Source organism: Lolium perenne, chromosome 1, assembly GCF_019359855.2.
Source record: "Lolium perenne isolate Kyuss_39 chromosome 1, Kyuss_2.0, whole genome shotgun sequence".
NCBI lineage: Eukaryota > Viridiplantae > Streptophyta > Magnoliopsida > Poales > Poaceae > Lolium > Lolium perenne.
Genome location: NC_067244.2, coordinates 28,283,140 through 28,307,001, shown reverse-complemented (window position 1 = coordinate 28,307,001; position 23,862 = coordinate 28,283,140). Strand labels below are relative to the sequence as shown.

Below are 23,862 nucleotides of genomic sequence, written 5' to 3'. Positions count from 1 at the left end.
AAGGATCAAGATGTCATCGGCGTATTGCAAATGCGAAACCCTCCCGGGAACCAGATACGGCACAACCCCAGAAATATGCCCTGCCTCTCCCGCCTTAGAAAGCATAATGGAGAGAGCTTCCGCCATAAAGTTGAAGGGCAAGGGGGAAAGGGACGCGCTTGCGCGTGCATAACTACTAGTGTTACATATAAAAGCTTGCAGTGCTAAATTTTAGGCGTCGTTGCTCTTGAGTCCTTGGTATACTGAACAATCATTTGATCTTTCGTTAACTCACAACATCCAATGACAAATAATCACCGCACCCGCAGTTCTAATCACATCATATACAGCATGCGCGTGTGTACAATGACAGAGGCGCCCCACCGACCAAAAAAGGCGGAAGTTTCTACACGCACCACCGACATCACCGGAATCAAGACGACACCTCGCAAGCTTGTCATACAAACTCGAAGCGCATTAGGAGCTTGACTGACCGCATCATCTCGCCATCACGGCCGCATAGCCTGACGGAGCGAATCCCAGGCCGGAGCTCCCACACCGGCAAGCAGGTCTGGCCACCGAAGTCATCCTTTTGGTGGTTGTCGGACTCGTGCACCTCCACCCGGAGAAGGGCGAGCTCCGGCACCGCCAAAGGAAATACGAACTCGTGGTCCCACGTCGGTATCCAGTTGTCCATGATCACCTTTGTCTCCTCCATCCTAGTGTCTGCCATCACTCCTGCTATACCCACCTGCACTTACATCAGGCATTTTTCAATAAGTACTACATCATATTTCATGGCACTGATTAATTGCTGGATGAGGCAATGGGCTGACCCTTGCGTAGAAGTCTGGTGGTGAGAACTTGTCGAAATGCGTCTTGTGAAAGTCGAATCGCCACCCATCTCCCATGTAGACAGTCACCTTTAGATGGTAGCAGCATTGTGGAGGAAACGAGTTACAAACTTTCCGTTACTGTAGCGAAACCAGCAAAACAGGGATACTGCATTTCAGTAGTTCAGGTTGGCATGTGTTAAAAAAAAAATCGCTTCACCTTTAGCCTTGTCTTTACTGGTAGATTAGATCTTGGATCAAACATTTTATCGCAGTTCATCAGAAAATCGGGCTTTTTCACGTAACCGCAGCCACCATTTGCTCGAAACATCCCTTGAGTCAGCCAAAGTTTCCTTCCATGGCCCTGTAGAAGTGAGAAAATTGTCCAGATCAGATTGTAAATAGTTGGTTTCTGTAATGTCAGTTCTGTGTATAAATAGGACCATAATTGCTGAAAATAGTGACAGATGTTACCTGCATGTTTGCTGCAACCATCTGAGCTCCATATCTCCAGCCCATTAGTGGATTATAATTGGAGGACGTAATGCGCGTCGTCCGAGGGAAAATCCGAAGCAAGTTTTTCTGTGTAAACCTGAATAAATGTTACTCACGATTTGTTAGTGGAGTATTGAATAAAATTTTATTCAGGGAAGCTCTGAAGAAATAAGTTCACATAAAAATACACTTGAGATCATCTCACTTGATAATTTCAGCTCCATGAGTCATGGTAGCCTTCTCATATGCCGTTTCGCCCAAGCTCATCCGTGATACCTTATCGGGATCAACCTTGAGATCCTCATCCATGTCGTGCTTCCTCCGGGTGAGGCTGATCGCGATCAAGCGCTTGTACTCCATGTTAACCCCTTGTTGTGATGTCTTCTCCATCTCTTCCTCTTCTTGAACGTACAGTTTGGTATCCTGCTCTGAAACCTACACATTTACAGCTGATACATCACGAGACCTGATAATATTTCGGTTGTTCTAGTGCAAAATTGGTGATGTCTCCATCACTGTATATATGTAAATGACACTACTACACTTGTGTTAAATTTATTCACTGGCTTTAAATATATTTTTACCATTGTCATCGGTACTTTAAGTAATTTTATTTTTCCCCCCAAGTTGTGGCCTTTTATAGCTTTTCAGCTATCCAAAAACAATATTGCTACATTATACACATTACTTGTGACTGCTTTTAGTAGTATAATTATTTTCATCGGGATGAAAAATTAGATCCGCCATTTAGGAGCATGGAAGCTGATTGCGCAGACAATTCAGACTTAAATTGTTAGTAGTTTGCCTCACTTTGTCAAATTCCCTCATATTCCATCAAATTCAGTCAAATTCTATATATTGTGTCAACTTTGCTCACAGGTATTTAGGAGTATCGACCTAGTTAGGTGTCAAGTCATGGAGAGACATGAATTTGCCTAGTTAGCTTTGGGAAAACAGAAAAATATTGTAAAAGTAGTCACAATGATACAAACAAAAGGTGAAATGTGGCAAAGCTAATAAATGGATTAAACATTGTAAAAAAAACAACCAGAGAGTAAAACATTGTTCAATAATTTAGTTTCTTTTGTTATTTTCTCAGAATTACATAATTTCAATAAATAAAGAAAATAAAGGCCAAATGTGGTCCTGGAGACTATGCCAAGTAGTAGAAAACGGGGCGAAGTACCTCACGATTAACAGCCATGAGGGCCTTGTTGTCCGGGATTTCATCCCCCCATACACTTTCCTCCTCCTCCACACCGCCTTTTTGTGAATCCTCCTTGCTGCTCTTCGTCTGGAGATACTCTTTTGGCGGCTTGGTCGATACGATGATCTTGCCCTTGAGGTCCTCGGGGGAGGGGAATTCCGACATCGCCTCAGACTCCGTGAGGTGGAGTGTGTTCCCAAATGTTTCCTTGATCATCTGCCAAACATGCATGACTATTATTTTTTTCACGAATGTTAACATACGTGATTATCATCCAGTTGGCATTTAAAAGGTTGTAACCCTGAATTTCAGAACTGAGAATTCAGCTGTGCAGCCGTGCAGGTAGTGTTGTACCTTTGCTACTTTGGCTTGGAGATGGGGAGTGAGGTGGTCTTCGAGGGTAAGGATGACGGGGTATGGGGAGGAGACGAAGGCGTGCTCCTTGATGGCCTCCAGGCATTTTTCCAGCTCCACCGGCGACGTCCATGTCCTGCAAAACTCAAATCCACTTCACTTTCATATCCAAAGGTTCCCCTTCACCACCGACCTCGTCGATGGCGAAAGCCCCGACGTCATCGTGGCACCTGCCTAACGTCATGCTTACGTAGGTCCAAGTGTACGAGCCAATTTTGCCAAATAGTCAAAGGTTCAAAGAAGAGACAAAGGCCATACCTGCCGTGTAGGACGTCGACGTCGTCCTTGCCGGAGTTCGGCCATAGGTCGAGCTCGATGACCCTGACGCCGTCGCGTAGTGCCTTGATGATGGGCGCCTCGCTGCAGCCGCTGCTCAGCTGGTTCCCCGTCAGGTACGAGTTGTGGCCCGTGTAGATGAAGTAGTGCGACAGCGGTAGCGTCATGTCATCCTGAACCTGCGCGTGCATCCAAAGGTAGAAACATTTCAGACTTGGAATTTTGGAGCATGTATGTAGGAACAAAAGACAAGGACAAACAAATCTTGAAGTACTGCGACAGCGGCAGCCTCATGTCATCCCGATCCTGCATCCAAGGAATCTGAACTTTGGAAAAATGTCTCTCCAATTCATAATGAGTGTCGAAGATTTTGTACTAATATAGTGTAAAGTTTATACCAATTCACCGACGTTTATTTTAGATCGGAGGGCGTAGGGAACAAAAGTTCAGGGGTCCAATCCACACTAAGAAAGCTCCCCGATACCCAACTGAAGAGTACGGCCAAGAGGGCAAGTACAGTGGAAGCTACCAAGTACCTCCAACACCAAATCCAATCACAACTCTACATCGTGCAAGGTCGGAGTCATCACCAAGAAGTGGGGACATCCAAAGGTAGAAACATTTGAAATTTGGAGTTTTATAAGATGTAGGAAAAATACAGGAATAGAAATTAGAGGTCCACATGTAGAAAGCTCCAAAGAAACCGATCCAATCAGACTTGGACATCATGCAAGGTCGGAGTCACGGCCAAGGCTCCACAAACTAATTCACGTGGTTTTGTTTCTGCACCAACTGAACCAAAGTCATGGCAGTCCTGTATTTGCATATATTTTTCCTTCGTTTGAATGTCGTTTGTGGCCGGAATTTTTTTTCGATAAATAAATGATTCAGTCGTAGTTCAGCCGTTCAGCGTCAGATGAGGTCGGGCTGTCGGTGAAAAATAATCCAATAACACAGACAAGTGACACATCCCGACATCTCGAGTTCTCTACTGAAGAATCCATGTTGCAGTGTTTCTTCTATAGTTGGACACGTCGTGGCACTGTTTTTTCTACTAGTAGCACTTCTTTAGATTTAATTTTTCAAGAACGCCAGAACACTAACTGATAACATGGGGGCAGGCGATACTTTTTTAGATATATTGGTTCAAGCACTTGTTTCTCGTGTACCTTAGTGTTTTCAACCTCACTTGCCATGCTTGATACCTTCAGTGATGATCTACGAGCGAATCTTCAACTAGACACACATAGTGGTTCGGCTTGATCACTTTAGGCATGTTTAAACTGATCCAAAGTGTTTGATTAACTATAGCCGCCCAGCTCCCTTCCTGCTCTCCCTAGTCCCAAAGTAGAGTGGCTAAACTTAAAAAGCATAAAGTTGATGATTCCCCGTCAACTGAGATTAATTAAACCTTGATTTGGTCGAGTTGCACTTGCACATCGTCATGTTGAAAACAACAAACATTTTTTAGTCAATAAGGGTGGTCATTTCTGTACCTAAAATCACACCTTCTGATGTCGAATTATGTAGCTAGTTGCCGCGGGATCTAAAGCCTAAAACTTGCAACATAAATTGGAGATTTCTCAAGAAAGATTTTTAAAAATCTTGATTAAGTGATGGAAAACAAATACAAGCCTCCAAAAAGACTAGTCCCCCCCTTCGTCAATTGATCACTTAAATAATTATAAAGAAACCTTGAATGGCTCCACTTTCAGATCATGGTTTTTCGGTAAAAATCGCTTTTTTATTTAAAAAGTATTACACCCGACTTCTACATACCACACAACTTTACGAAGTGAGAAAACACCGAAAAAGTCTGAAGTACACAACCAATACTAAAAATCTATAGCTACCTAGAGGTACTGTCGTACTGAAATATCCTAGGCCTCACTCTAGCATACGGTGACACATGCAAGCTGAACACTGCAGTATGATCCACATACATTGAACATTGCTCATGTGCCTAACTGTTCATGCATAGTACTCCTGTCCCTGATTATGAGCCACACCTACAACAGTGTAATTAATTGCAAGTTGACTTGAATGCACAACGTTTATGTTTTACATAAACCACCTTATGTATCTACAATATTAATATCCTAGATTCTACAAGGCAAATATCCATTTTGTTTGTTGCTGGCCTATTCTGACCAGGAATCAATGAACCCAAGTTATTTAAGAAGAGAAAAACAAAATCAGCTGTCTACTGGTACCCTGTTTCGAACATTCCAATGCACTGCTGTAACCTATATAAGGTCCACGCATGCACAAGTACAAAAAATATATCAGGATCTCTTTCTGGAATTCAGACCATGGGAAATCTTGGAACTTTTCATCCAAAAGTTCTCCAAAATCAAGTCTTAGTAAAAATTTCAAGAAAACAATAATTTTAGTACAAGCGAATGGGTCGAGCTCTGTGTAGCTTACCCCTCGGCGAGGATGGAGGGCGGCGTTGGCGTCGCTGGAGAGCCAGCGGTGGAAGCCCTCGACGGTGAGCCCACCGCCGCCCTTCTTCAGCAGCTTCTGCTCCGCCGCGAACGCCATGACCTCCCTTGCCGACTCCTCGAGGTTGTCGTCGCTGATCTCCCCTTGCACCTCCCGGAGGAACCTCCTGAGCGCCTCCTCCCCGAGAACGCCGCTGTCGTCGCTGGCGTACGACTGGAATAGGTCGCCGATCGCCTCCGACGGCTCGTTCGACGCCGGCCGGAACCGCCGGCGGAAGCAGCACACCCTGTACGTCGTCATGGCCGCGCACTGCCTATAGGAGCCGGATCAGTCTACAGCTGCACACGTCGAGTGTAGTAGTGGAGTAATTAAGTTTGGTGCGAGTATGAGCGCTAGCTGGTGCATACTATCTCTCTCTGTATATGGTGTGTGTGCGTGAGGCAGTTTCTGTTTATATATACAGGCCTTGATGGGAGGCGACAAGAGCAGCTCATCACCTAGCGCATGTGTGAGAGGTGATGAAAATAGTTGAACCAACTCGGCCCTAACACGTGGATGTAGGCCCACATGCTGAATGAAATTTTCCAATTGATCCAGGACAGGTTCTTCTTACAGTATTATTGTTGTTATTTTTCTTCTTAATAACAATAACAGTAACAATAACCGATTTGCATTTCTTTTGACGAAATAGAATTTTATACTATTACGTATGATCAACTTGATTCCATGAGTTCAGTGTTATTTCTAACAAATTCGACCAGACTTCTTCGTAGCACTAGCTCTTGACTTGGCATACAATCACTCTAGTAGTCTAGTGGCTTCACATTGAACGAGAGGGGAAGCTTTGGTAGCCACTCCCTCTGTCCGGAATTCTGGTAATGGTCAAAGTCAACATTTATAAATTTTAACTAAGCATGAAATAGTACCAACATCAATACTCCCTCCGTCCGGTTTACATGGCAATATGGCATACACGTATCTTAAGATCTAGGGATACGCGTCGGACCTGTAAACCGGGACAGAGGTAGTAATATAAAATATCTATTATTAATATCATTGTAGAATATATTATTATATTATACTCCGTATTTGGTGGTATATATGTTGATATTTTTATCTATATATTTGATCAAACTTTGTAAATTTTAACTTTGACCAAACTTAGAATGCAGGCTAATTATGGACAAAGAGAGTATATATACTGTGTTCGTAAGCTCTGAGCTGCAGCAGAACAAGCACGATTAGACTGGATTATCAATGTCAAGGTGGACTGAATTTCCAAGAGGGTGATAACTTTGGTGGATTATCAATGCAATAGAACAATCCTAAAGAAAAGCAAGCGAAAAGATAAAGGTGCACAAAACAATCTTACAAAGAAGCAGGTATACCTCACCGGTGAAGGATTTGAATCGATTCAAATAGTTCTTTGCTAGGAGATTCTTGATTACAAGAGTTCTTTTTCTTGACTCAAATCCTACAAGGAAATTACAAAAATATGCACTGACACGTGGCCCTAGGCCTCACATGTCATCTACACTTCAAACGTACGTGAACTTCTTCCAGCGTTTCTTACTCGCATATACGGCGGTCCCGGTGGTACGGTGTACATCTCTTGTTTAGTTGCCGAGTCAATTTATTGACACGAAAGGTGAAACTATTTTATGTTAGTGGAGCTAGCGGATAAGGTCATGCATGTTGCATCTGCATGAGTGTTCACGGGACCAACCAGAAAATATAAAATGAGTACATATTTGACCGCGTTTTAGCAGTAGCTATCCATCCACCAAGCATGCACGATTCTCGCTGGTTAATGGTTCGCGCTCGATGCATATTGCGGTCCCGGTCGGCCACACACTAAGGCTATACGACGATCCATGCATGCCACCCTGAGCAACTAGCATGCGTTTGTCTGTTACTCATTTCCGGGTAGATGCGGCTCGTGAGGTGTCCGAATGGCATTTTTCAGAATACTGTGGCGGCAGCAAGGACGGATCGATCTTCTTGTACGTGCTCGATCGTCAGTTTTGTGGCCGTCGTTGTCGTCTCCGATCGGGGTAAGGGGACTGGGGCCAAATGTGGAACACATGCCATGGAGCCTTTGTGAAGCTGCATTTCCGTGTCGCTTGCCAACCTGTGACCCCAATCGGCCCGGCCGGGGTGTCGCCGTCGGGGATCGGTCCATTGATCCCACTTTTTGCAACACACACACACACACACACACGTTACATCGCCTATAATGTGAGGGGCACGTACGTGTACGCTGCTCGTACAGTTAACTGAAACCCAGCCCTAACTGAATGACAAGCGATAGCATGTTAACTGATACCGACTTACGGAAAGGGGGATATTCAGGACCCAACATGATCATCGGGCAAATTAAACACTTCGATTGCTTTTATCGGAACAGGGAAGAAAATTGTGTTACTACTACTGATGGACAGCTAATATGGCTTACACGACTGCATGCATACATGCACTAACTCCTATCAGAAAGCAGTTGGAACTGAATCTTCCAAACTATCAAGTGCTGCAAGGTAGGTTGCTTTGCTGGTGTGGCGATGTTCCCTGGAGGAGGCTGGTGGTGGTTTTGCCACTGTTTAATTGGTTTCATTGTGAAGAAAAGCGCATTTGAATGGAGCCTAAGTTTGGGACTGAATGGAACTGATCCTACATTAAGGATCAATGTAGGATGCAAGGTCCTAATCTAGCCTAAGTTTGGGACTGAATTGGAACTGAGTCCTACATTAAAGCCGGATGCAAGCGTGGCGATCCTTGGATACTACCCTCTGACGATATTTAGTTCAGTTACATGACAAACTTTTGAAAAAGAATCACTTCATTTCATTAAGCTATAGAGGGGCGCAAGTTCCCCTATTGGTCCATCTCTATCTTGCGTGTCCTTACAACAACAAAAATATATCTCGTAGGTATATATACGTGTCCATATACCCATGCCATGATTGCTGATTGACTTGACGAACCAATGATTTAGCAATTTGTTTGTCAAAGCTAAGCTAATTAGTAGTAGGTGGAGATAGGTTTGTTTTGTCACAAGGAATCTGTCAAGTCATCTAGTCGGGAACAATAATCTATCAGGTGATAACTTAGTAAACTAGGTAGGTCAAAAATGCTATGGGGTCCACAAGATTTAGCCGTCCAAGTGTCGCATGCTCCTGTTCTTTGCTCAAATTAAGGAAGAAGCTAGCTGCGTGATTGGGGTTTGGCTTAGTTGCCAGCTCCATCGATTGGTTTCATTGTATGTATACGTATGTACTGTTTGGTTAGTATATGGATGCAGACATAATTAATCAGCGTCAGCTTAATTAGGTTGAAATTCTGTTTAATTAGCATCCACCAGCTGTGCATCAGATTTAGCGTCCATCATTTCCGCGTCGCTGTCTCTCACAAAGAACATGACCTTGGCTTCGAAAACAACCTCAGAACGATTCAGGACCAACCGACATGAATGGATTTTGTCGTCCCCGTTTCATTCTTCTTAATTGACTGATGGGATGTAGTAATTTGTTTTGGTGCAAAGTAGTGATTGCAAACAAATTAACACGAACAACAGGTCCAAGATGGATGCCTACTGGCATTTAGGCCCAGGCCAGCCCAGTTCCAAATATTGGGCTGGAGCAAGGTATATGCATAGCTTGCCTTTTGTGAGGAAGCTCCTATTGGAGCGGCAATTAGGGCGTCACCGACTCACCGCATACCCTCTTCGATAAATTGGTTCACCCCATATTGGTCCGTTAGGGCACGTACAATGGGGTGACGTCAGCCTTCTCTTAGAGGTGCCACATCAGATTTTTTGCTTAGTTGGAGGAGAGAGAATGAAGGGAGAGAAGATTGTCTTCTCTTAGTTAAGAGATCATCTCTTAGAAAATAAGGGAAAGCATTTTCTCCATTGTATGACATGTCTTCCCTTACCAACATAATTTCCTACCAATTTTAGTTGATTACCATTAATTGCTAGGGAAGGCTATAAGAGATAACGTATTGTATGACTTATATCTATTGTCATCTCTAGATGATGTGGCGGCATAAGGGAAGGCATACCTTCTCTACCATTGTACATGCCCTTACACCATTGTTGATTCTAGGGCTCAAATACATATAAGGACCAAATCTGGTGCAAGATTTAAATGATGGATGGAAAGATCACTCTTGGCAGCAGGAAGCATATCCCCATAAAATCCATTTCCCAAGCAATGCCAATTTTTTCTATACCTTTACTACCGAGAGGTTTATGTAAGCACATCGATTCCATTTTTTTCTATAGCTTTACTACCTAGTGGTTTATGTGTAAACCAAGACACATGGGGATTAGGTTTTTGAGATATCGAAATCTTTAATCTTTCCATGTTGGCGCAGTCTAGCGCATTCTACATAATTAGGAGTCTTTGAGTGCAAGGGTTTTGGAAGCATTTTATTTTTCCTCATTGGATGTACTACATCCCGAGGTTGGGGCGGGCATGTCGCAAGTCTGGAGAGTGGTACACGAGAGCATTCAGGTTCTAAAGCAATGACTCTTCAAAAAGACCGGGTTGGATTAAAAAACAGATCCCAACAACGACCAATGGTTACCATGATATTGCATGTTGCGACCAGTAGTAGGGTGCTTGATTCAACCACAACTACATAGAGGGAGCGGAAGCTCCGGCGTTGTTTTTTGCCCATGGATGTTGATTTTTTATATTTTTTTTTGAACTCAGGGAGGGGTCTAGAAGACCCCGGGATTTCTTTCATTAACGTGGTAGGTGCAAAGATTTGCAAAAAACCCCTTATACAACACTCGCTCTAAGAACCTAGTATTTGAAGAAAGGGGCTTGCACTTTACAGAAAACACCAATTAAAGCAATCGAGGACTTGGGTGTCTCTACCACCAGTCGCCGGCGTCCTCCAGGCGTCGCCGCCGAGGAACAGGAGCGAGCAGCTCGTGGACTCCCTTCCGGCGAGAATCCCCTGCCAACGGCCGTCGTCGAGCCACCGGGGACAAGACCACTTGGTGGCAAGACGCCGTCGAGCTACAGCAACAAAGGAGAAGGGGGCCTCCACAGTGGAGGTTGCAGTGTTGCCGCCATATCGGCAAGAGATAGCCGAGGCACAGCTACCTCGCGCTTGGATGATCACAGGCTTGAGAGGATCTCCCTGAGCTTCTCCCTGCTTGCAGGAATCCACCAGCCACTTCCAGCCTCCTTCAGCACCACCAAGGCCCGAGAGAGAGGAAAGCAGCAGCAGCAGATTACCACCAGGAGGAAGAAGACTCCGCTTATTGACAGAGGCTTGACCATCACGGTGAAATCCAATCAGCCACCACCACGGTGGCGTGGAGGAACGCCAATCCAGTCTCCGTCTGATGCCGCGGAAGAGCATCAGGAGGAAAAGCCTGAAGGGGGAAAAAAGGAGAGGCCTTATTGATGAAGATGCATGGCGCCCGTCTCCGCCTCCTCCACACCTCCTGCCACCAGAGATAAACGGCGGTGAAGAGCAGAACCAGGAGCATCAAGATCCGGCCCGCGAGATCTGGATTCCATCTTCGGGCATCACGCCACGACACGGCAAGTAGCCAGCAAGATCTACAACTACAACCTATACTAAGACCGGCGCCTCTCCTCCACCTTCTCCGGACGGCATCGCCGCCGGCGAGGGTTTCGGTTTGGCCCGGGGCGGAGTGGACGACTCTCAAGGGGGCAGAGACGAGAGCCTTCGAGAGGAAAGGAGAGAGTTCTGTTTGCCCATGGATGTTGATATTATTATAGATACCTATCAACTGCCGAAGACAGAGTGACTTCTGGGTCTGGGTTTATGATCGGAAGTGGGTGTTCTCATTAAATCGGCGTACACGATGTTGATCACAACTAGATAAGAAGGAAAGAATGAGTAGAGAATGATAGATCCCTAGCTTGTCTAGGTGTAGATCTTGTGCCGGGTACATGATGCAAACGGTGTGTGTGTGCCGAGAGAGATCGAGGCCGAGGAGTTTACCTTCTCCCTGTGAGGAGGAACCTGTCGGTGTCGACATGCAGGCGACGGCGGTGGCATGATCGAGATGCGGTGCGGTGGAGCTTCCCATCGGCACACGTTATAACCCTAGATCAGTAGGGATGTCTCGCACACATGGTGAACCTTGTACGTGCGTGTCCGGCCCCCACGCCTCTATGTAGCGCGGCGATAGGGGCCCACCAACCATTGATCGGTTGGACACCCCCGATCAGGGCACGGGCCAAAGGGCACGTCGAGCCGTTGGGCACGTACGTGGTGGAGATCAACCTAACATTCTCCCCTTTGCACTGACCTTTACTTTTAACATTATACTTTAACTTTTACTCGTTTCATCATGGATCAGTACATAGGGTATGTTTCATCGTCACAGCTCGATTGTCGATAGAATCAGACAAACACAATATACTTTTCTGTTTTGAAACACATTATATTTCTTTTGGGCCTCTTATGATCCTGGAAGGGTAAGGCTTTTCCTTAAACCCATGCCGGCGAAGTATTCCTTGAACACACTGGGTGGTAAGCCTTTCGTTAGCGGATCCGCAAGCGTATCCTTTGTCCTTATATGCTCGAGACTTATAGTGTGATCCTGGACCTTGTGTTTTACAACATAATACTTTACCTCAATTGGTTTCGTATTACTCGACTTGTTGTTGTGAGCATAAAATACTGCGAGCTGATTGTCGCAGTACATATTTAGTGGTTTGTCAATACAATCTACCACTTTCAAGTCGGGTATAAATTTATTTAACATAGTGCCTACCCCGTGGCTTCATAACATGCTATAAATTCTGCATACATCGTGGACGATGCAACTATTGACTGTTTAGAGCTTCTCCACGAAATAGCCTCCCATGCGTGAGTAAACACATATCAGATGTGGATTTTCTATCAACTTTATCTCCCGCAAAATCTGCATTTGAATGCGCTCTTATTTCTAGGGAATCAAATCTTTTGTATGTTAGCATGTAATTCTTTGTGCCTTTATGTAACGTAATGCCTTCTTTACCATTTTCTAGTGTTCTATATACCTGGATTTTCTTGATATCTACCGAGTACCCTGGTGATAATAGTAACAATATACTTTTGTAACTGCGCTACAAAATTTTAAAAAGTAATGTTACGAACAAAGTTGTTAAACAATAAATATTTTTCTATGAGTTTGTTTACAACAAAAATCGCTATCAATGCAAAAAAAAAAAATTGCAGACTATTACAACAAAAAATCATATGTTTTGTAGCAATGGTAAAGTGGTTAACAACATTTTAGTTTGGTACAAATTGAATGACAATAAAAGTCACATCTACTTTAATGAAAAAACACAAACAATTACAACAAAAATCACAAACTTGTGGCAAACACCCATGCAGAGATTACAATATTCCGCATGTGCTTTTACTACAAAACTTGTGCACGCTAGTTACAAACATAAATAAGGTATGCAACAGCGAGAAAAATCTGTCATTTTCCATGCCGTTTTGTAATACGAACGTGGGTGGATGCATATTTTTGATGTCTCAGTGGTGGTGGGCTTCAACTAGCGCAGCTAGCCTTGGTGGTGGTGGGCTTCAACGTAGATGCCCATGGTGGTGGTGGGCTGTAGCGTGCATGGATGGTGGCCCAAAAAGAGGCAAGCCAAGGCCCTATCGGGACGACCGATCTTTTGCTCTGATCGGTCGTCTGATTTTCCATTTCCTAACTATCTTACTGATTTTGTTAGTAGTGGAACTGATTTGAATTTTTTTTTGCAAAAATTCATTTTTAGGTTCACACAGTGTTATAATATTGAGCAAGTTATTTTGGGAGGGAGAAGTATTTCTGTTAGGCCAGAAGCTGGCTGGGTTTGGGTTTAGTCTTCCGACTGTGGAAAGCAAATTTAGAAGCCCAAACGGACAAGGCCATCCAACAAAGCCCAGTAGTGCCCCAAAATGGGTTTAGTCTTCCAGTTCTCCTTTCTCACTCCTTCATTCCCATCGAGCTTGCCCGCCGCCGCCGCCGCCGCCACCTGCTCCCTGCTGCTGCTTTTCCGCCACCACCCCCTCTACCGATTCCCCGCCGCAACCACGTCCTGGTTGGAACCCAAGTCCCGCCTTGGCTCTCCTCAGACTGGCCCCTCTGCGCGAATCCATGGAGGAGCTCGCTCGCTCGCTGAACGGCCGTCTGCTGCAGCTGCTCCTCTAACCACTCCCGTCCGGGTGCTGCTCGGCCAAGCCGCCGCCGCCTCCTCCTGCTCAACACTGACGCGCTCACCGACGCCGCGTCCTTCCGCAGCACGCAAACGCCGCCTGTTGTCCTCCAGCTCGACTAGGCCCAGGTTGCTGGCTATACATGCTCTGTCGTCTGCAAGAGAATACACTGCTTTGTTTCAGATCAAGTTTATGCTCTGTTTTTCTTATCCAAATGCGCTGCAATTTGGTAAATACACATCGATTTGTCATACAGTACATCCAAATGCCATGTTTCTGAAATCTGAAAAGCGGTTACACATTTTGCTCTGCAATTTGCTAAATGCCCTAGTTTTACTGTTTCAGGCAGCCCATGACGCTCTATCATCATGCTCTGTTTCTGAAATCTGAATACATATTACTCATGTCTGATGATGCGGATCATCAACATTTGGGTTGGTTCATTTAGTAAACTTACAAATTTTGTTGTATTTCAGTCTTTCCAGCGTTGCCGTGTTGCACCACCCCATCGGACCCAGTCCCGCTGTTGGCCTTCTTTGCCGATCGTTCACCATTTGTGGGTGAGACAGAATTCTTCACCTCTCCTTCCTAGGGTTTAGTTTTGTCTAGATTGATTGCCAAGATGTCCCGTTAACTAGGCGTCTCCCTTTCCAAAGGGTTACAAGAATAAATATGCAAGCTTTTGCATATTTAAAACCATAACCGTTTTGGATTTTCCACGTTTTTTCGATAGCCGGGAAATGTGTGGATTGGATATGTTTCCCATTCTCTGCTCCATCCCGACACATGATTTCAGTAAAACTTGTAATTGTTGAAATTAATCGAACTACAGTTGAAAGCATTATATGTCTGTTTTGTTACTTATTAGATGATGGAGCATCGTCAGTGGATGTACAAGGGCCGACCCAGTCAGGGGAAAATGACCGAGGAATGGAAAGAAAAGACCAAGCAGTTCATCGACAGGGCGTTTGAGTGGGACAAGACACCGAATGGAACTTCATGCCCCTGCAGCAAATGCCGTAACCAGAAGCGAGTGTCAAAGGGTACTATGACTCAACACCTGGTCGTTCACGGGTTCACGCCTTTCTACCACACTTGGGAATTCCATGGTGAAAAACCATCAAAACGTGCAAGAGATAAGGAGGCGGAACAGAGCACACAGATTCTAGGCACCGGAGAATTTGATGCTGGGATTGACGATTGCATAGGTGAAGCAAATGCGTCTGAAAATCCAGCTGTAGAAGAGACACACGAGAAGCTGGACCAGAGTACAAAAAAGTACTACGATACTTTGTTTGCGGCACAGAAACCTCTTCACTCACATACAGAGGTTACTCAGCTGGATGCAATCACACGCCTAATGGCCTTGAAGTGCGACTTGAACTTGTCAAGAGATGCATTCGATGATCTTCTGACCATCATTGCCAGCATTCTGCCACAAGGGCAGATACTACCGAAGAACATGTACGAGACGAACAAAATCTTGAAGACTCTTAAGTTGCCATCGATGGGATCCAAAAATGTTCCGGTCAGTTCATCTTCAAATCTGCATGAAAGCCCGGTAATTCCTACGACGGCTTCTCAGCCTCCGCCTTAGGCCTGCACTTCAATCATCAGGAGGGGCACAGGGACTCCAGGTGAGTTCTACTGCTCTTCCTTCTCGTGCTTTTAGGTTTCCTTTGTCCACAGATAGCAAGCTTTCATATCTTGTGAACATATCAAAATTTAGAACTTGAATTTAGAATTTGTTGATATTTAGAACTAGAAAGTTCAGAACTTCGGAGCCGCAAAAGCCTGCCTGTTGCCTCTTCAATGCTGGGTTAGACAGTCACATGCACGTGTGAAAGGTTCACAGGTCGCCTATCTGCCATGCAGAGCTCCACGTAGGTGTCCTAGTCGGACTTGTGCTGCTGACACAACAAGCAGCTGGTACTAGCTAACTAGTAACTCACATCGTGGAGTACTACTGACTGACTAGGAGTGAGTGCTAGAGCTAGCTCGGTTAAGTCTCTCGTTACTATTTCACTAAGCATTTCATATGCACACATTTCTACTCCACCAAACTACTACTAGCTAGGTATAGATGCATGGTATGGCTCCTGATTAAATTACCGATGACTCCTACACATGAAAGCTATCTTTCGTGCAAATAACTTTATTTGTTTGGCTAAACAAGAATTACGTGAACAAAAAGTCAGGTTCTAACTTTACTGTGATTAACTCTAATTCTTCTTGCATGCAAAGATTACCATCCAATTTAAATACTAGAGATTAGCAAAAACCAAAAGAACTTATGTCAATTATCATTTATCTCAAATTAATTAATAACTCAAAATTCTGGGTTGTCACAGCTTCTTTCACCTGTAGGATTTGCATCGCGGACGCCTTTGTCGATGGTGCTCATTGTCTTGCAAATTTGGTTATGTCCTTGTAAACTTCGCTTCATGGCGGATCGCTACGTAGTTGTTAGTTGCTGGTTGTGTTTGATGTACTTGATGGATATAATTGTGAACCTTGCTCTATGTACTTGTTGGTTGACGGATGAGTGATACTATGCACTTGCTATGTGATTTGTATTGATTTACAGGGATTCTGGGGAGAACAGGAAAGAAATTAGAAGCAAGGGGGCTTTGTTGAGTTTAACATTGGGCACAAGTGTTACACTCGGCAAACATACCCATTTGCATCGACCAGATGGCACTGACTGGCAAATGGTTTCAAAATTTTGCATGTATGCAAGAAATACACTCGGCAAACTGTTTTGTCACATGGATTCTGTTTGTCCTGATGTTGTGCATGAGAAGATACCGAGAAAGGCTGAAGTGAATGAGTGATTTCATTGATTGTGACTGCAGATATTTATAGTCCATCAACAGCCAGATGTACAGTGCGGTTACACTGTCTGTGTCCCTTGGAAAAAGACATGACAGTTCCCTTTGCACAACGATTGGACAAAAACCTAAATATTCTAACTGCTATATAGAACATACCATGTAATCTAGTAATTGGTAGGTTAGCCTAAAACCAACGCTAATTGATTTCTAAGACTCCCCCTTGAACACCGTTGTCTTCTAAAGCTTCTATGTCCTGAAAATCTCCATAAGGTCTAACACTCCCCCTTGAACACCGTTGTCTTCTAAAGCTTCTATGTCCTGAAAATCTCCATAAGGTCTCTTGAAAATCCTGATAGTTCTTAATCTCGTAGATGCTTAATCTTGTTGGATCCATGTCCTCCAAACATCGTGTGGGGAAAATGTAAGGAGAAAAATAGAAATTTGATATACCGTTGGTATAGTTATTGTCTCACTAAAACCTAATGAGAAATTCGTTGGAAGACTCGTTAGAAAAGAGTACAATGTTTTATATATGACCATGTTCAGCTTTAGGAAATTTCTCCCCATGAACTTTGCAAATTTCGTAGTCATCTCATACCAATACCATAAATATATTTTTAAAATGCAGCTGTTGGTAAAGACATAGTAAACAAATCTGCAAGATTGTCACAAGATTTTGTTTGTAAAATATTAATTTCTTTATTTTTCTGTAATTTATGGGGGAAATAATAATTTTGGAGCAATATGTTTTATGATATTACTTTTAATATATCTCATATGCATTTGAGTATGACATGCATCATTATCTTCATAGATTATAGTTGGTGATTCTAATAAACCAATACCACATGATGTTTGGATATGATTAATCGCTCTCCGAAGCGATACACACTCTCGTGAAGCTTTATATAATGTAATTATTTTAGAATGGTTAGTGGAAGTTGCTACTAGAGTTTTAGTTGAGTTTCATGAGATAGTATTTCCACCGTATAAAAATACAAAGCCAGTTTATGACCTAGCATTATGGGGATCAGAAAGATAGCCGACATCATTATAACAAGTTAAAGTCATGTTTTGATTTTTCAGATAGAATAAACCAAGATCTTTAGTACCTTATAAATACCTGAAGATATTCTTCACTTCAACCCAATGGCATTTTGTTGAAGCTGCACTATGTCTAGCTAGTAAATTTACTGCGAAGGCAATATCTAGCCTAGTACAATTAGCATGGTAGATTAGTGCTCCTATGGCACTAAGGTATGGGAACTTAGGTCCCAATATATCTTCGTTATCATCCCTAGGTTTAAAAGAAACTTTTTCCATATCAAAGGATCTAACGACTATAGGTGTTTTGGATGGATTTATCCAAATTGAACTTTTACAGAAGTTTTTGAATATATGCCGGCTGATAAATGAGTATTCCTGGGGAAAATGCTCAAGTTGTAAACCTAAATAGAATTTGGTTTTCCCAAATTCTTCATCTCAAACTCCGTCATTAAATGATTGCGTGCTACTGATATATTTGCTATGTTACCAATGATGTTGAGGTCATCAACATAAACTTAGATGATGCAAAATTCTTTTGAGGATTTCTTTATGAAAACACATGGGCAATCATCATTATTTGAGTATCCTTTCTGAAGAAAGAAATCACTAAGTCGGTTATACCACATTTTACCCGACTACTTTAAGCCATAGAGTGACTTTGTAATTTTACACAATACATGTTGTGATTTGTGTTTGGATTTGAGATTTTAAGTCCATCAGGGACTTTCATATAAATATCCGCATCGAGTGACCCATATAGATATGCGGTCACTACATCCATTAACTACATTGATAAATTTATTTGTACTACCAATGTTATTAAGTATCGAAACGTAATTCCACTCATTACATGAGAATATGTATCGTCGTAGTCGATACCGGGTCTCTTTGTAAACTCTTGTGCTACTAGTCTCGCTTTATATCTCACCACCTCATTGTTTTCGTTCCTTTTTTGAATAAAAACCCATTTAGCTCCCACATATGGAAGACTTTACGAGGAGTAGGTATTACTTTAGAGAATACATTTCTTTTGTTAAGCGAGCGCAATTCTGCCTCAATCGTCTCCTTCCATTTAGGCCAATCCGAGCGCTTCAGGAACTCTTTCATAGATTTTGGCTCTGGATCTAGTTGAAAGGTTTTAGAAATTTTAGAGGTGAAATATGTGTCGACAAGCGTAGTCTTTCTATTGTATGATTCTCCCGAATCGATATAGTTTGTGGAAATTTCATTAGTTTCTTCAGGCACCGTGTGATTTCACATAACAACGGTGTCTAGTTGTTTCGATATCCTAGCATTAGAATTTGTGTGCACATTTATGCTAGGTTCTTGATGTTTAACATCATCTTGGTGTCTATCAACTTCAAGTTGATTTGCATTTACCGTCATAGATTTTCTTTGTTTCCGCGGTGGCTTTGGATAAGCCTTTTCCCTTAAGACCAGAGTTCTCCTTTTATTTACAATTAGGAGTTGAGTAGTTTTATTTGGTACCTCTACTCATTCTGGTGCATTGACTGCAGGGATATACGATTTGGTGACACTTTTGTGATCAGTAAATGCGCCTGGCAAGTTATTTGCAAAGTGTTGCAAATCTATCATTCTCTGAACTTCAGATTCAGATTCTTTAGTACGTGGATCTAAGGATTGGATGCATGTTACATTCCAATCTACTTTCTGGCATTTTTTGTGGTTTGTTTCTCCCCCTAATGCCAAAAAATGATACTCAACAAAAATTGAATCAACGTACCGGGATGTAAACATGTCCCATGTTAGGGGTTCTAAATATTTTATAATTGACGGAGAGTTATATCCCACATAGATTCCTAGTTCTATGCAAGCCCATGGAGGTACGTCGCGGTGGTGATATCGGTACATATACAACGCAACCGAATTTTTGCAGATGGGAAATACTTGATTAATTGCGTCGTACTATTTGAAACGGGGAAGTTTCATAATATGTAGTTGGTCTAACTTGTATCAGATATACGGGGTGTAAAATTGTATGTTCCCAACAAGAGGTTGGTAAATTGCAATTCTGCAGTTGTGGTCTTACAATTAGTTTTACTCTTTTGATTAAAGATTTAGCTAATCCATTTTGAGTATAAATATAAGGTACATAATGTTCTAAATGAATACATAAAGTCATACAATAATCATTAAATGCACATGAACTAAATTCAACTGCATTATGATTTTCTCTTAATTTGATAATTTGAGCGATCACTTTTTCAAAAGGACGGTTACGTGCAGATAATAAACACACATGTGATCATCTAGCGGATGCATCAATTAGCACCATAAAGTACCTAAATGGTCCAGATAGAAGCTGTATTGGACCATGTATATCTCCTTGATTCTTTCAGGAAATTTAAGAGACTCATTATTAACTTTGAGGTAGGATGACTTAATAATTAATTTTCCAGTAGCACATGCGGTGCATACGAAGTCTGATCACTTAGGAAATCTTTTAATTTTTAAATTATGACTAACATAATCGCTTATAATTTTTCTCATCATACCTATTCCAGAATGACCAAAACGATCATGCCAAGTATTGAATTTATCAAGATTTTTAAAAATTATTTTGTACGCAATATAAGGTGCGACATTAATGTATGTAAAGTATAATCTGGAATAAAATGAAGGGAAGTTTTCAAAAGTTTGTTCCTCATATCCGTCGCTTTTTGTTAAAATAAAATATTCTTTCTTATCCATCTTTATGGTTTTAAGATGAAAATCATTTGATCGGATATCTTTGAAACTTATAAGGGTAAGCGTTGATTCAGGACACAATAGTGCATTCTGAATTACAATAGTAGTACCCATGGGGTGCTTGAATGTGTCTCTTCCTGAACCAATTGATGTTTTGTTACTCCCGGTTATAGTCATAACCTCTTCCTTTCTCTTAGTAAGAGTTTGGAAGTATTTTGTTTCCCTTAAAATCGTGTTAGTGGTAGCACTATCCAGTAAGCATAATGCTTTTTTCCATCGGATTTGTTCCGTAAAGTTTCTTCGTGTTCTCTCCTGTGGCCTATTTGCTCTATCTAGGACAACGCGTGCATGACATGAGAATATACATAGAGGGTTGAAGTGAATGAGAGATTGAACAATTGGATGTACAGTGCGGTTGCATTGTTTGTGTCCCTTAGGAAAAGAGACGATGGATCACTTTGCACATCGATTGGACAAAAACCTAAATATTCTAACTGCTACCTAGAATATACCATGAAATCTAGTAACTGGTAGGTTAGCCTAAAACGAAGGATAATTGAATATATGCCGGCTGATAAATGAGTATTCCTGGGGAAAATGCTCAAGTTGTAAACCTAAATAGAATTTGGTTTTCCCAAATTCTTCATCTCAAACTCCGTCATTAAATGATTGCGTGCTACTGATATATTTGCTATGTTACCAATGATGTTGAGGTCATCAACATAAACTTAGATGATGCAAAATTCTTTTGAGGATTTCTTTATGAAAACACATGGGCAATCATCATTATTTGAGTATCCTTTCTGAAGAAAGAAATCACTAAGTCGGTTATACCACATTTTACCCGACTACTTTAAGCCATAGAGTGACTTTGTAATTTTACACAATACATGTTGTGATTTGTGTTTGGATTTGAGATTTTAAGTCCATCAGGGACTTTCATATAAATATCCGCATCGAGTGACCCATATAGATATGCGGTCACTACATCCATTAACTATATTGATAAATTTATTTGTACTACCAATGTTATTAAGTATCGAAACGTAATTCCACTCATTACATGAGAATATGTATCATCGTAGTCGATACCAGGTCTCTTTGTAAACCCTTGTGCTACTAGTCTCGCTTTATATCTCACCACCTCATTGTTTTCGTTCCTTTTTTGAATAAAAACCCATTTAGCTCCCACATATGGAAGACTTTACGAGGAGTAGGTATTACTTTAGAGAATACCTTTCTTTTGTTAAGCGAGCGCAATTCTGCCTCAATCGTCTCCTTCCATTTAGGCCAATCCGAGCGCTTCAGGAACTCTTTCATAGATTTTGGCTCTGGATCTAGTTGAAAGGTTTTAGAAATTTTAGAGGTGAAATATGTGTCGACAAGCGTAGTCTTTCTATTGTATGATTCTCCCGAATCGATATAGTTTGTGGAAATTTCATTAGTTTCTTCAGGCACCGTGTGATTTCACATAACAACGGTGTCTGGTTGTTTCGATATCCTAGCATTAGAATTTGTGTGCACATTTATGGTAGGTTCTTGATGTTTAACATCATCTTGGTGTCTATCAACTTCAAGTTGATTTGCATTTACCGTCATAGATTTTCTTTGTTTCCGCGGTGGCTTTGGATAAGCCTTTTCCCTTAAGACCAGAGTTCTCCTTTTATTTACAATTAGGAGTTGAGTAGTTTTATTTGGTACCTCTACTCATTCTGGTGCATTGACTGCAGGGATATACGATTTGGTGACACTTTTGTGATCAGTAAATGCGCCTGGCAAATTATTTGCAAAGTGTTGCAAATCTATCATTCTCTGAACTTCAGATTCAGATTCTTTAGTACGTGGATCTAAGGATTGGATGCATGTTACATTCCAATCTACTTTCTGGCATTTTTTGTGGTTTGTTTCTCCCCCTAATGCAAAAAATGATAGTCATCAAAAATTGAATCAACGTACCGGGATGTAAACATGTCCCATGTTAGGGGTTCTAAATATTTTATAATTGACGGAGAGTTATATCCCACATAGATTCCTAGTTCTATGCAAGCCCATGGAGGTACGTCGCGGTGGTGATATCGGTACATATACAACGCAACCGAATTTTCGCAGGTGGGAAATACTTGATTAATTGCGTCGTACTATTTAAAACGGGGAAGTTTCATAATATGTAGTTGGTCTAACTTGTATCAGATATGCGGGGTGTAAAATTGTATGTTCCCAACAAGAGGTTGGTAAATTGCAATTCTGCAGTTGTGGTCTTACAATTAGTTTTACTCTTTTGATTAAAGATTTAGCTAATCCATTTTGAGTATAAATATAAGGTACATAATGTTCTAAATGAATACATAATGTCATACAATAATCATTAAATGCACATGAACTAAATTCAACTGCATTATGATTTTCTCTTAATTTGATAATTTGAGCGATCACTTTTTCAAAAGGACGGTTACGTGCAGATAATAAACACACATGTGATCATCTAGCGGATGCATCAATTAGCACCATAAAGTACCTAAATGGTCCAGATAGAAGCTGTATTGGACCATGTATATCTCCTTGATTCTTTCAGGAAAATTAAGAGACTCATTATTAACTTTGAGGTAGGATGACTTAATAATTAATTTTCCAGTAGCACATGCGGTGCATACGAAGTCTGATCAGTTAGGAAATCTTTTAATTTTTAAATTATGACTAACATAATCGCTTATAATTTTTCTCATCATACCTATTCCAGAATGACCAAAACGATCATGCCAAGTATTGAATTTATCAAGATTTTTAAAAATTATTTTGTACGCGAATAAGGTGCGGCATTAATGTATGTAAAGTATAATATGGAATAAAATGAAGGGAAGTTTTTAAAAGTTTGTTCCTCATATCCGTCACTTTTTGTTAAAATAAAATATTTTTTCTTATCCATCTTTATGGTTTTAAGATGAAAATCATTTGATCGGATATTTTTGAAACTTATAAGGGTATGCGTTGATTCAGGACACAATAGTGCATTCTGAATTACAATAGTAGTACCCATGGGGTGCTTGAATGTGTCTCTTCCTGAACCAATTGATGTTTTGTTACTCCCGGTTATAGTCATAACCTCTTTCTTTCTCTTAGTAAGAGTTTGGAAGTATTTTGTTTCCCTTAAAATCGTGTTAGTGGTAGCACTATCCAGTAAGCATAATTCTTTTTTTCCATCGGATTTGTCCCGTAAAGTTTCTTCGTGTTCTCTCCTGTGGCCTATTTGCTCTGTCTAGGACGACGCGTGCATGACATGAGAATATACATAGAGGGTTGAAGTGAATGAGTGATTTCATTGAAGTGAATGAGAGATTGAACAATTGGATGTACAGTGCGGTTGCATTGTTTGTGTCCCTTAGGAAAAGAGACGATGGATCACTTTGCACATCGATTGGACAAAAACCTAAATATT

At 41.7% G+C, this 23,862-nt stretch overlaps 2 protein-coding genes across 5 annotated transcripts; one reads left to right on the top strand and one right to left on the bottom strand.

Moving 5' to 3' along the window:
• Window positions 1–240: 240 nt before the first annotated feature.
• LOC127344834 (phosphoinositide phospholipase C 2) lies at window positions 241–6,088 on the bottom strand. Of its 2 annotated transcripts, XM_051371171.2 has the most exons (9): window positions 5,632–6,085; window positions 3,187–3,383; window positions 2,869–3,004; window positions 2,494–2,730; window positions 1,513–1,742; window positions 1,287–1,404; window positions 1,033–1,176; window positions 816–902; window positions 241–730 (listed from the first exon to the last, which is right to left on the bottom strand). In XM_051371171.2, exons 1-9 carry the CDS (start codon window positions 5,947–5,949, stop codon window positions 437–439), a joined length of 1,761 nt encoding a protein of 586 aa, XP_051227131.1. In that variant the 5' UTR covers window positions 5,950–6,085; the 3' UTR covers window positions 241–436. The 2 variants fall into 2 exon arrangements, with proteins under 2 accessions (XP_051227131.1, XP_071682756.1); XM_071826655.1 differs by lacking the exon at window positions 241–730 and having other exon boundaries at window positions 828–953; window positions 5,632–6,088.
• A 7,506-nt stretch (window positions 6,089–13,594) lies between these two features.
• Window positions 13,595–16,682, top strand: LOC127344825 (uncharacterized). Of its 3 annotated transcripts, none has more exons than XM_071826654.1 (4): window positions 13,595–13,967; window positions 14,316–14,399; window positions 14,708–15,476; window positions 16,427–16,682. In XM_071826654.1, the coding sequence occupies exon 3, from the start codon at window positions 14,708–14,710 to the stop codon at window positions 15,434–15,436; it is 729 nt and encodes a 242-aa protein (XP_071682755.1). In that variant the 5' UTR covers window positions 13,595–13,967; window positions 14,316–14,399; the 3' UTR covers window positions 15,437–15,476; window positions 16,427–16,682. The 3 variants fall into 3 exon arrangements, with proteins under 3 accessions (XP_071682755.1, XP_071682754.1, XP_051227120.1); XM_071826653.1 differs by lacking the exon at window positions 16,427–16,682 and adding an exon at window positions 16,191–16,404; XM_051371160.2 differs by lacking the exon at window positions 16,427–16,682 and adding an exon at window positions 16,207–16,404 and having other exon boundaries at window positions 13,596–13,967.
• The last annotated feature ends 7,180 nt before the right edge of the window (window positions 16,683–23,862 follow it).

Bases quoted from the DNA above. Each gene is read 5' to 3' on its own strand.
- LOC127344834 (XM_051371171.2), bottom strand. From the start codon at position 5,949: ATGACGACGTACAGGGTGTGCTGCTTCCGCCGGCGGTTCCGGCCGGCG. The intron at 2,731-2,868 runs GTACAACACTAC...CATGTTTGGCAG, and splicing joins TCCAAGCCAAAGTAGCAAAG to ATGATCAAGGAAACATTTGG. The intron at 903-1,032 runs GTGAAGCGATTT...TACCATCTAAAG, and splicing joins CAGTAAAGACAAGGCTAAAG to GTGACTGTCTACATGGGAGA.
- LOC127344825 (XM_071826654.1), top strand. From the start codon at position 14,708: ATGATGGAGCATCGTCAGTGGATGTACAAGGGCCGACCCAGTCAGGGG.